The sequence below is a fragment of the Bufo bufo genome, chromosome 7, assembly GCF_905171765.1.
Source record: "Bufo bufo chromosome 7, aBufBuf1.1, whole genome shotgun sequence".
Classification (NCBI taxonomy): Eukaryota; Metazoa; Chordata; class Amphibia; order Anura; family Bufonidae; genus Bufo; species Bufo bufo.
The window spans coordinates 104845488-104858353 of NC_053395.1; the positions used below are offsets into that span (position 1 = coordinate 104845488).

General features: G+C 45.1%; 1 protein-coding gene across 1 annotated transcript in view; it reads left to right on the plus strand.

Annotated features, from left to right (window-relative positions):
- STAT1 (signal transducer and activator of transcription 1) overlaps nt 1–12866 on the plus strand; it is a 1318258-nt gene that overhangs the window by 1003520 nt on the left and 301872 nt on the right. Inside the window, exon 17 of the mRNA XM_040441848.1 lies at nt 4716–4851. Coding sequence (XP_040297782.1) covers nt 4716–4851 — 136 coding nt within the window. The remainder of the gene's footprint in view (nt 1–4715; nt 4852–12866) is intronic.

The window sequence follows — 12866 nt, forward strand, 5'->3', positions numbered from 1 at the left end:
AGTGAAAAATAAGCCATGGTATTTTGGTGCACATCAGCCCAGCATATGCCAAAGAGACACTCTTTTGGCATGTATTAGATGCTCAATGTATTGCTCCAACATACCTAAAAATGAGGTGTGAGCAAAACCTTTTATGTACAGTTGCTCTTATTATACATTGTACAGCATATGGCTATCAAATCTGTGGGATAGATAGAAAGGGCCCCCCCCCTCCGAGTCAGTTTCACTGGTGGACACAATTTACCTCAGCCTGACACTATGGGTGTCAGTTTCTTGATAGAGCTAATGTAGCACACTTAGTCTAGGTTTGAGAAAGGCACTGGAACCCTCCTAATTTTTACATTGTGTATCCTCATTCATTGGGAGAGATATAACTCTACCCATAGGTTGTATAATGCAACAGTCATATCAGATAGAACGAAGTTTGATGCCTAATTGGAATATGCCCAGTCATAAGCAACAGCCACCTTCCAGCTTAACCCCACTTTCTCATACGCTCAGCATGCAAAGGAAGACCTTTAGAGAGATGTGTACTTCATAAGCCATCAGCATGACTACAGCAGTCTAATCAGCATCTAGCCCCTCAAGTGGCAAGCACTATATACTGTAGGTGTTGTCTTACTGTGAAGGCAAAAACAGTAAGACAGCGCTTATACATAGTGTGTGCCAATAGAAACAGTACAATAGTTAAGTAGACCAACACTAAGCAACTCATATTATGCACACACGGTTCAAAAGATCATAAGATGGAGAGAAGACCACGGATTGGATCTACTAAAAGTAAATTTTTAAGTGGTGATGTCTCTCCTTCGAACTATCAGGGGTCAAAAGATACATTATTTTCAGAAATGCAAATAGTATGAACAGTATTCTAATGTTTCAGCTATTGCAGGGTTTAAATGAAGCGGTTTCGTGCAACATGGTGGTTCTCTTGTTATAAAAGCATCCACTAATAAAAATTAATGACTACAATATAATATGTCATAAAAACACAATTAATGCAGGAGTATAAGCAGAGACAAGGAAGGAAATGTGAGAGGAACACCAGTGCAGGTATATAAAAAAAAAAAAAAAAAAAAAAAGCTAAAGTCAAGCATTTTCTGTACTCTATTTGGATACCCTCATACCATATAAATATTTGACTGCTGGTAAGGCATCACATAGATCAGGATCAGATTTCAACTAAAACCAGTTTTTGGCCAAATAGGTTAGGAACTGCCAAAGCTTTAGAATTATAGTTTTATAGTTCTGTATGATCCAGATAGTTTTATCATCTTACCTGCCCATTGTTTGAGACAACTGAGACCTCTGACCTGGGTAATAAGCATGGGCATATGCTGTCTAGGATGATTTGTTGGTGGCTTCTGTCTTGACACTGCTGAAAGTGCTTGGTGGATTTGTGGAAGAACTCCTCATCTGAGGAGCAATTACTATGACCTGTTTTTTTGTTTGTTTTTTAAAGAAGGTCTGTAAAAAATGACTCTTTTTTGTGTATGCTAAACAGCAGCAGGGAGGTATGTGTTTTATTGTTATGCAAATGAGCAAGTTCGAGCACTAGGTTCTTGAACTGAAGGCTTGGCTTGGAGCACTGGATTTTAACACCCCCTGTGCCCTTGATTGACAGGGCTCTACCCTAGCATAACCACTGCGTATTATAGCCTTACCACATTGAGGAGTGGACTTCTATGCTTAGAAGTATAATATACAGTACAGACCAAAAGTTTGGACACACCTTCTTATTCAAAGAGTTTTCTTTATTTTCATGACTATGAAAATTGTAGATTCACACTGAAGGCATCAAAAACTATGAATTAACACATGTGGAATTATATACATAACAAACAAGTGTGAAACAACTGAAAATATGTCATATTCTAGGTTCTTCAAAGTAGCCACCTTTTGGTTTGATTACTGCTTTGCACACTCTTGGCATTCTCTTGATGAGCTTCAAGAGGTAGTCCCCTGAAATGGTTTTCACTTCATAGGTGTGCCCTGTCAGGTTTATTAAGTGGGATTTCTTGCCTTATAAATGGGGTTGGGACCATCAGTTGCGTTGAGGAGAAGTCAGGTGGATACACAGCTGATAGTCCTACTGAATAGACTGTTAGAATTTGTATTATGGCAAGTAAAAAGCAGCTAAGTAAAGAAAAACGAGTGGCCATCATTACTTTAAGAAATGAAGGTCAGTCAGTCAGCCGAAAAATTGGGAAAACTTTGAAAGTACGGGCTATTTGACCATGAAGGAGAGTGATGGGGTGCTGCGCCAGATGACCTGGCCTCCACAGTCACTGGACCTGAACCCAATTGAGATGGTTTGGGGTGAGCTGGACCGCAGAGTGAAGGCAAAAGGGCCAACAAGTGCTAAGCATCTCTGGGAACTCCTTCAAGACTGTTGGAAGACCATTTCAGGGGACTACCTCTTGAAGCTCATCAAGAGAATGCCAAGAGTGTGCAAAGCAGTAATCAAAGCAAAAGGTGGCTACTTTGAAGAACCTAGAATATGACATATTTTCAGTTGTTTCACACTTGTTTGTTATGTATATAATTCCACATGTGTTAATTCATAGTTTTGATGCCTTCATAGTCATGAAAATAAAGAAAACTCTTTGAATGAGAAGGTGTGTCCAAACTTTTGGTCTGTACTGTACATATTACTGCTTTAAGGCTCGTGCACATAAACGTGTGTCGGCAGGGCCCGTGCTGCGGACTGCAAATTGCGGTCCACAATGCACGGGCACTGACCGTGGGGCTGCCGTATGCGGATGTAGAACCCATTCACTTGATTAGGGTCTGCAAGCCATATCCGACGGTCCAATCGCAAAAAAGTAGTGCGTTTCTGGATTAGGTCCGGATGAGTTGCGAATGCGTTCAGAACATGCTGCAATTTTCACGCAACGCACAAGTGATGCATGAAAACCAACGCATATGTACACAGACCCATTGAAATGAATGGGTCCGGATTCCGTGTGGGCACAATGCGTTCACATCACGCATTGCACCTGCGCGGAATACTCGCTCGTGTGAAAGGGTCCTTAAACCTGGCTCTGGTGGCATTTCTGTTAACAGTATACAGTCGTGGCCAAAAGTTTTGAGAATTACATAAATATTGGAAATTGGAAAAGTTGCTGCTTAAGTTTTTATAATAGCAATTTGCACATACTCCAGAATGTTATGAAGACTGATCAGATGAATTGCATAGTCCTTCTTTGCCATGAAAATTAACTTAATCCCAAAAAAATCTTTCCACTGCATTTCATTGCTGTCATTGAAGGACCTGCTGAGATCATTTCAGTAATCGTCTTGTTAACTCAGGTGAGAATGTTGACGAGCACAAGGCTGGAGATTATTATGTCAGGCTGATTGGGTTAAAATGGCAGACTTGACCTGTTAAAAGGAGGGTGATGCTTGAAATCATTGTTCTTTCATTGTTAACCATGGTGACCTGCAAAGAAACGCGTGCAGCCATCATTGTGTTGCATACAAATGGCTTCACAGGCAAGGATATTGTGGCTACTAAGATTGCACCTCAATCAACAATTTCAGGACAAACATCAAGAACTTCAAGGAAAGAGGTTCAATTCTTGTTAAGAAGGCTTCAGGGCGTCCAAGAAAGTCCAGTAAGCGCCAGGATCGTCTTCTAAAGAGGATTCAGCTGCGGGATCGGAGTGCCACCAGTGCAGAGCTTGCTCAGGAATGGCAGCAGGCAGGTGTGAGCGCATCTGCACGCACAGTGATGCAAAGACTTTTGGAAGATGGCCTGGTGTCAAGAAGGGCAGCAAAGAAGCCACTTCTCTCCAAAAAAAAAATCAGGGACAGATTGATCTTCTGCAGAAAATATGGTGAATGGACTGCTGAGGACTGGGGCAAAGTCATATTCTCCGATGAAGCCTCTTTCCGATTGTTTGGGGCATCTGGAAAAAGGCTTGTCCAGAGAAGAAAAGGTGAGCGCTACCATCAGTCCTGTGTCATGCCAATAGTAAAGCATCCTGAGACCATTCATGTGTGGGGTTGCTTCTCATCCAAGTGAGTGGGCTCACTCACAATTTTTCCCCAAAACACAGCCATGAATAAAGAATGGTACCAAAACACCCTCCAACAGCAACTTCTCCCAACAATCCCAACAACATTTTCCAGCATGATGGAGCACCGTGCCATAAGGCAAAGGTGATAACTAAGTGGCTCGGGGACCAAAACGTTGACATTTTGGGTCCATGGCCTGGAAACTCCCCAGATCTTAATCCCATTGAGAACTTGTGGTCAATCCTCAAGAGGCGGGTGGACAAACAAAAACCCACAAATTCTGACAAACTCCAAGAAGTGATTATGAAAGAATGGGTTGCTATCAGTCAGGAATTGGCCCAGAAGTTGATTGCGAGCATGCCCAGTCGAATTGCAGAGGTCCTGAAAAAGAAGGGCCAACACTGCAAATACTGACTCTTTGCATAAATGTCATGTAATTGTCGATAAAAGCCTTTGAAACGTATGAAGTGCGTGTAATTATATTTCACTACATCACAGAAACAACTGAAACAAAGATCTAAAAGCAGTTTAGCAGCAAACTTTGTGAAAACTAATATTTGTGTCATTCTCAAAACTTTTGGCCACGACTGTACATCTTTTTTCATACATATAAACTTCAATTTCAGTCTCCTTTGCAAGTTTGTATACCCACATTTTTATGTATTCTTTCATCATATGCCCTCCTTCCTTTTCAGAATCTATCCTTTTTCCTAAACCCACCAGCAGCGAGATGGACCCAGTTGTCTGAAGTGCTAAGCTGGCAGTTTTCCTCTGTAACTAAAAGGGGGCTTCATGCAGATCAGCTAAATATGCTTGAAGAAAAACTATTAGGTAAGAAAGTAATTTTGTATATTTTGTCAGAATTTTCATGCAGAGTCCAAATCATTGATTGTTGCTATTTTCAGTCTAGAGAAGTACAATCTTTTCCCTGATAAATCTCCTTTATTTGCCATATAAACCATATAACTGATTCCCCTATTTGCCAAAGCTGGCTTTCTGCTGTTTCTGTCTACCTATTGTACCCTACTCATTATACTTAGAGTTTCGTGTTTTATTTCTTCTAATCCACCCTCTTGCCCAAATGCAGTGTGAAGCTGCTCAAGTATGGCAGAGAGCTGTCAGTGTTACCAGTATTATGTGATAAGGACATGCATTGTACACACAGAGTATGAAGTCTTTGCGGCAACTTATTTTACAGCCCAGTAACATGCAGCAGTGTATGTTATTGCATGTGGTATAAATGAATTATAGTAACCAAAAACACCATGTAAACTGAAATTTTGGAGGGGAGAACTAAAAAATTGCCTTTATATGTTAAATGACCTTAATATCTCCATGTTACTAGTGAAATTTTGAACCCCTTCCCATCCAGAACCATACATGTATGGTGCAGCTGGCAGTGCCTTGCCTTATCCAGCTCCGTATATGTACGGCATGCTGATCGGGTGGGCACAGAAACACCACTTGCTCAATCAGCTGCAGCGGCCCGGCTGTTGCTGACAGCTGGAACCCTGCTGTATCCGTCAGCATCGGTGAAAACACTGATGCCGGCAGATAATTTCCCTTATATGCCATCAATGCTGACCGCAACAGATAGGCGTTTCACCAAGGGAGGGGGCCCTCTCTATCTCTTCATCGGCCCCCTATACTGCGATGACAGGGGGCAGATGGTTGCTGTGGCTGCCCCAGGCCTTAGGGCCTGCCAGCTACAGAGTCCTATGAAGCCCAGCCCCTTGACTGTGTCTCATAGGCAAACTGCCAATTTAAAGCCTCATTCACACGTAAATGTTTTGGTCAGTGATTCTGAGCCAAAACCAGGTGTGGCTTTAAACACAGAACAGGTACAGATCTTTCCCTTTTACCTTATGTCTGTGTAGACTACACTCCTGATTTTGGCTCACAATCATTGATGGAAATCACTGACCAAAAGGAATAAGGTAAGATCTGTACCTGTTCTGTGTTTAGAGCCACACCTGGTTTTGGCTCACAATTAGTGAATCGAAGTTGTCGAAGTGGAATTTGATCCAAATTTCAGGAAACATTTGATTCGTCACAAATCTGAATTTCCTGGCGCTTCGTGGTAACTAATCAGATCTTCCCAAAATGCCTGCTGCACATGTTACAAAGTGAAAGAAGCCCAGGAATGAGGGGTCTCTTCTAATGCAATGCAGCCAATGTTAGCATATAGCAAGCCCCGGTGATGTCACAGTCCTCTAAAAAGCCTCATCCTGCCCAGTCTTTGTGATTTTACTGTGCAGGAACAGGTGCTAGTGACAGTGATTAGGAAAGACTTTATTTCATTTTTTTTTAGTTTGAAACAGTTCAGGGACAACACAGAGATAGTGTAGGGCAGGGGTAGGCAACCTCCGGCACTACAGCTGTTGTGAAACTACAACTCCCAGCATGCATACTTGCTCTTCTCTTCTCAGAACTCCCAAATAAATGAATGGAGCATGCTGGGAATTGTAGTTTCACAACAGCTGGAGTGCCGAAGGTTGCTGATCTCTGGTGTAGGGAGACTTTATCCCCACCAGGGAGACTGCAGGGGCCAATAGAAAAGTGTCCTGCTTGACTAATAGATAAGCCATTCTATTACACATTGCTGCACTAATTGGGGTTAAAAAGCGGTCTAATGCTTCTGCTATTATGGTGTCCACATTGTTTTATACATACATAATTCTATAACTGCGTAATTCTGTAATTGGGGTGAAATAGCGATCTAAATATTTTTTTCACATATTTGGTTTTACACCTTGTGTTATATGCAGGCGGACAGGTAGCAGACAGTGGCAGCTCATGTGTGACACCTGCTTGCTCAGGCCTTTTGAGGAGGCCACTCTATTTGCCAGTCGCCAGGACTACGGGATGAATTATGTTATTCAACTCTTTCACGTCCTGGAGCAGATGCTGATAAATCTGGCTGGCCAGGGGACAGGAGACGTGGTGCCTACATCTCATGGCCACCTGAGTCCTGTGGGGGCTGAACTGTCGGAGGAGGACATTCACCCACAAGCAATGTATACAGATATGAGTGGTTTATCTGCACAAGTGACAGTAGAGGAGCAGGGGGAGCTGGAGGGCGTTTAGGAAGACCAGGCAGATGACCCCAACACATTGTGGCAGTATGCAGTAGAGATGGAGGCAGGGAGTCCCTCAGAGTCCCTTGCACAAATGTCCAGATGCATGCTGAGTTCCCTGCATATTGACAGCCGTATTATCACCATTCGGCAGAGGGATGGCTACTGGCTCTCCACCATGTTAGACCCTCGCTACAGCTCCAAAATGGAGGCCTTTTTTCCACCTGCTGAGAGGGAGGATAAATTCAACTACTATCGAGACATGTAGTCAGTTGGTCGCTGCCTATGTGCGCCATCGCCAATTCTCACGAAAGTCTGACCAAGGGGTCCTCTGCACTCATGGTCCACTGCCATGACTACTGGAGAGGGGTGGGGGGCAGGAGCAGCACCAGCTCCATCAGCAGCAACTTAAAGGGTTTTGTCAGTTCAGCAAACAGTATTTATTATGTAGAGAAAGTTAATACAAGACACTTACTAATGTATTGTTATTATGCGCTTCATTTGCTGGCTGGATTCAACATTATACACTGCTCATTTCCATGGTTATGACCACCCTGCTATCCATCAGCGTGGATGTGCTTGCACCTTATAAAAAAAAGCACCAACCTATGTGAGCTCCCATGGTCCCAGTCACCAGACAGGTCGGCATTTTTTCCTATAGTGTTCAAGCATGAGCACCACTGATGGATTGCAGGTTGGTTGTAACTATGGAAACGAGCAGTGTATAATGTGATGGGGAAATTAATCCAGCTAGCAAGGAAGCAATATTGATAATAACACTACATGAATAAGTGGCTTGTATTAACATTCTCTACATAATAAATGCCACTTGTTGAAGTGACACAACTCCTTTAAAGGGAACCTGTCACCTCTACTATGCTACCCTCACTGAGCGTTTCTAAATGTTCATTGTGTTTCCCTAAACATATAAATGACACTTTTAATTTGCAGACTAATTCAAAAGGTATTATGCATTTTTGTACTTCCCACCTTTTATGCAAATTAACATAAAAGAGTCATATCTTACTTGTGTGACCAGAGAAGAGTCATATTTTCTAACTCTGACTCCAGCACCAATAGGACATGGAGCAGCACCTGAACCAGTAGGTGGTGGCATACTTGGAATGCACCCTGCCAGCCCAGATTACCTGAATTACTGGGCAGCCAAACTTGATTTGTGGCCACAACTGGCCGAGTTTTCCATGGACAAGCTTTCCTGCCCAGCCAGTAGTGTGGCATCAGAGTGGGTGTTTAGTTACCCCATAGAGAACTCACCTTTCAACACAAAATGTTAAGAGACTAAACTTTGTAAAGATGAATCAAGCGTGGATCAGCCAGGATTTCCACACGCCAGTGCCTGATGCATCAGACTAGATCATTCTGGGTGCCACACCAAAACATTGTGAAAAATGGCCCGATACTTCTGGCCACTTTCTTCAGCCACTATTCTGATGCTGCCACCCGCCTGATGCCACACACTTGCTGCTTCTGCTGCCATCTTCCACTATCTTGTGCCGTTACTGCCACTACTATTAGCCCCCACCTCTCTACTTTGTGACTGGGCTACTATGTTGACTTCTCATGCTGTTGCCACCCTCACAACTCTCTGACTGGGCCACTATGGGGACTCATCATGCTGTTGCCACCCTCCCCACTCTCTAATTGGGCCACAATGTTTACTCCTCATGCTGCTGCCACCCTCACCACTCTTTGATGGGGCACTATGTTGACTCCTCGTGCTGTTGCAACCTTCCCCACTCTGTAACTGGGACACTATGTTGACTCATCATGCTGTTGCCACCTTCACCACTCTGTAACTGGGCCACTGTGTTGACCCCTTATGCTATTGCCACCCTCCTCAGTCTGTGACTAGGCCACTATGTTGACTCCTCATGCTGTTGCCACCCTCCACACGATGTGACTGGGCCACTATGTTGACTCCTCATGCTGTTGCCACTCTCGCCCTTCTGTGATCGGGCCACTAATGTTCCTGTTTGGCCCTGTTGACATCACAATTTTTTAAATAATTCTACTGATCTGTAAGAAAAACAGAAAAATGAAAAACACAACAGATCCTGTCTTTGGAGCATCCATTAAGGCCTCTATTACACGGCCAGTATTTTGCATCAGGATTTGATCATAATAGTGGGTCTAAAACACAGAAGACATGCAAATATTTCCATCACATGTTATCTCTGTTTTGGACCCACTCCTGTTTGTGCCTTACCAGTACTGATCAAATACTGATGCAAAAATCTACCAAATACTGACCGTGTGATAGAGACCATTAAAGTCCTGCATGCAGGACTTCTTTTCCATCTGAATAAAACAGATTTCAGAGGCAAATGACCAAAAATGAGCATAAGGCCTCTATCACACGGACAGTATTTTGCATCTGCATTTGATCATGATTTGGAAACCAAAAACAGGAGTGGGTCCAAAACACAGAAGACATGCAAATATTCATATCAGGTGTCATATCTGTTTTGGACGCACTCCTGTTTTTTTCGGCCTTACCAATATTGATGGACGAACATCGGCCAGGACGATTCGCGATCACGCGTTCACGATCAAATATTCGCGAACTGCGAGTTTGCGGTGGACCCCATTGACTTTAATATAAGTCGAACATGAAAACCCTTCAGGTCATATTTGCAGCCACCAAATACTTACTAGAAGTGCACAAATAGTCCCACAACATGGGCAGTGACATACCATAGGGGGATCAATGGCAAAAAAATCCCACAAAAAATATGTATTTTAATCAGGGGCCATTTTTATGCGTCTTAAAGGGAAACTCTCAAAAATGTGCCCTGCTGGAGCCTAGAAAATTTATATTTTAGGCCACGAGAGTACAGGCCCCAAAAATTATGCATTCACCTGAAATAAAAGAACAAGTGATTATGTTGCTGGAGGTACATTAGGCGGTCACTGGATAACAATTTTACTGTAGGCCAGTAGAGGCCCCAAAAATTAGGCATTCACCTGACAGAAAAGAACAAGTGATTATGTGGCTGGAGGTATATTAGACGGTCACTGGATAACAATTTTACTGTAGGCCACTGGAGTAGAGGCCCCAAAAATTATGTATTCACCTGACAGAAAAGACCTTTTATTCCGCTGTATATATACATAAGACGACCATTCTTTGTTCTGTGTGGTGGCGGATATGCGTGGGCTGGCATGAGGAAATTCAATTACACATAGTCATCACAGGTGTTGAATTCCTCCGAAATGCATACCTCATTAATTTTTAGAAATGTGAGGTAGTCCACACTGTCGTGAGCTAGGCGAGTGCGCTTATCGGTCACGATCCCCCCTGCTGCGCTGAACGTCCTTTCGGACAGGATACTCGACGAGGGGTAAGCCAAGAGTTCCATGGCAAATTGTGCCAGCTCTGGCCACAGGTCAAGCCTGTACACCCAGTAGTCCAGGGGTTCCTCTCTTCTCAGAGCGTCCACATCGGCCGTTAACCCGATGTAGTCGGACACCTGTCGGTCTAGGCATTTCCTGAGGTAGTATCCAGAGGGTGGATGTCAATGGGTAAGCTGCAAGAATAATCTCCTATCCGAAGTGACCAACACATCTTCAAACCACCCTCTTCTTGCAGGCGCGGTAGGATTGGTACCCGCACCTGTTTTGCTGTGGGTGGAAATTCCTCTGCCAGCGCCCACAACAGCAGAATGCAGCATCTCTCGCAGCAAGGCCTGGAAATGCTGCATTCTGACAGTCCTCTGTGATGCTGGTAGCATGTCCGCCATTATGTGTTTGTACCGGGGGTCTAAGTACGTTGCCATCCAGTACTGGTCCTTGCCCTTTATGCTTTTTATACGGGGGTCACTCTTCAAACAATGGAGCATGAAGGCCCCCATTTGCACTAAATTGGAAGCGGTGGAACGCGCTTGCTGCTGCTCATCGCCCAGGAGAATGTCGTCCTCTGTCTCCTCCCCCAACCACGGACAACACCAGGGAGAAAATTTTAAAGCCCCCCTCAAAGCCTGTTCTTCTTGCTCCTCCTCCTCCTCCCCCCAGCCACCATCCTCCTCTGACTCCTTTTCAGACTCATGCTGACTTGTCTCAGATGGAGTAGCCCCCCCCCCCCGGGAATTTATTCAGCATTGCGACTTCCTCATCTTCTACCTCCTGCTCCTCGATGGCTTGATCAATGACACGATGCAATGCACGCTCCAGAAAGAAGGTGTAAGGTACGATGTCACTGATGGTGCCCTGGCTGCGACTGATCTGTTTGGTGTTCTCACCAAATGGCCGCAGAAGTCTGCATGCATCACGCATGAGCAGCCACTGGCGTGGTGGAAAAGAAACCAAGCTCCCCAGAACCTGTTCGGCTGCAGAGTTCATACAGGTAGTCGTTAACTGCACATTGTTGCTGGAGCAGCCTATGTACCATATAAAAGGTGGAGTTCCAGCGCGTCGGGCTGTCACAAATCAGACGTCTGACGGGCAGGTGGTGTCGCCGCTGAACGTCAGCAAGGTGAGCCATGGCCGTGTAAGATCTTCTAAAATGGCCAGAGATTTTCCTGGCCTGCCGCAAGACGTCCTGGACCCCGGGGTATTTGTCAATGAATCTCTGCACGACTATATTCAGGACATGTGCCATGCACGGCGCATGTGTCATCTTGTCCTGTTTCAGCGCGCTCAGCAGATTGGCACCATTTTCGCACAACACTTTACCAACTGTCAAATTGAGTGGGGTTAGCGACTGATCGGCCTGTGATCGCAGAGCTGAAAGCATTGCAGTACCGGTGTGGCTCTTGGCTTCCAGGCACAACAGCCGCAGCACAGCATGGCAATGTCTCACCTGGCACGCCGAATAGGTGCTGGGGATCATGGGGGGTACAGCAGAAGAGGCGGTAGCAGCGGAAAAGGTGGAGTCAGCCAAAGAGGAGACGGAGAATGGAGTAGGAGGAGAAGAAGAGGCAGGCCTGCATGCAATCCGTGGCGGTAAGACCAAATCCATGCGGGTGCCACGGGTTACATGTGTGACGGTAACGTACACTACAGACAGGGGTGAGGATAGTGACCACTGCGCTCCACCCTCACCCCTGGCCCTGCCTACTTGCCTCGCAAGTCCTAATGACAGGGGACAACTAGACGGCAGTCCCTAACTTAGGATACGTGCTGGGAAGACAGACAAGACAAATAACGGAACGTGAACGGACCGGGTCAATACCTAGAGAGCTACGCATTACTAAGGAATGAGCAGAGAATAGTCAGGAAAAGCAGAGGTCAAATACCAGGAGAGAAACGAAGTACAACAGGAGTCCGCAAAGAATTGTCAGGTGGAAGCCGGGGTCAGGATACCAGGAGAGATGCGCAGTACAGGAGGAGCAGGCAGAGAATCGTCAGGGAACACAGGATCAGGTAAGTATGCAGGAACAAAACAATCACCAGACACCTAAAATTAACAGGCAACCTGTGGCCAGCAGGCTGCCTGTATTTATAGTGGGGAGTGAGGGTCATGTGACGTGGCCAGCGTCACATGACCGACAGACAGACAAATTGAGCACCGAGTGATCAGCTCGGCGCTCAAGGCAGACATAGGAGCAGGGAGCCTCCCAGCTAGCAAAGCCACCCTGGGAACGAGGCCAAACACAGATCCTCGCTCCCGAAGCTAAGCAGCAGGTCTGCGGCTGATGGGAGACCAAGTGCGCCTTTGGCGCCCCGTGACGACATGCTTGACGGCCGTCAGAAGGTTCACTTAGTGGGCAGTAAAAGTTATGTACCTTCCCTGCCTGTGTTTGCTAGACC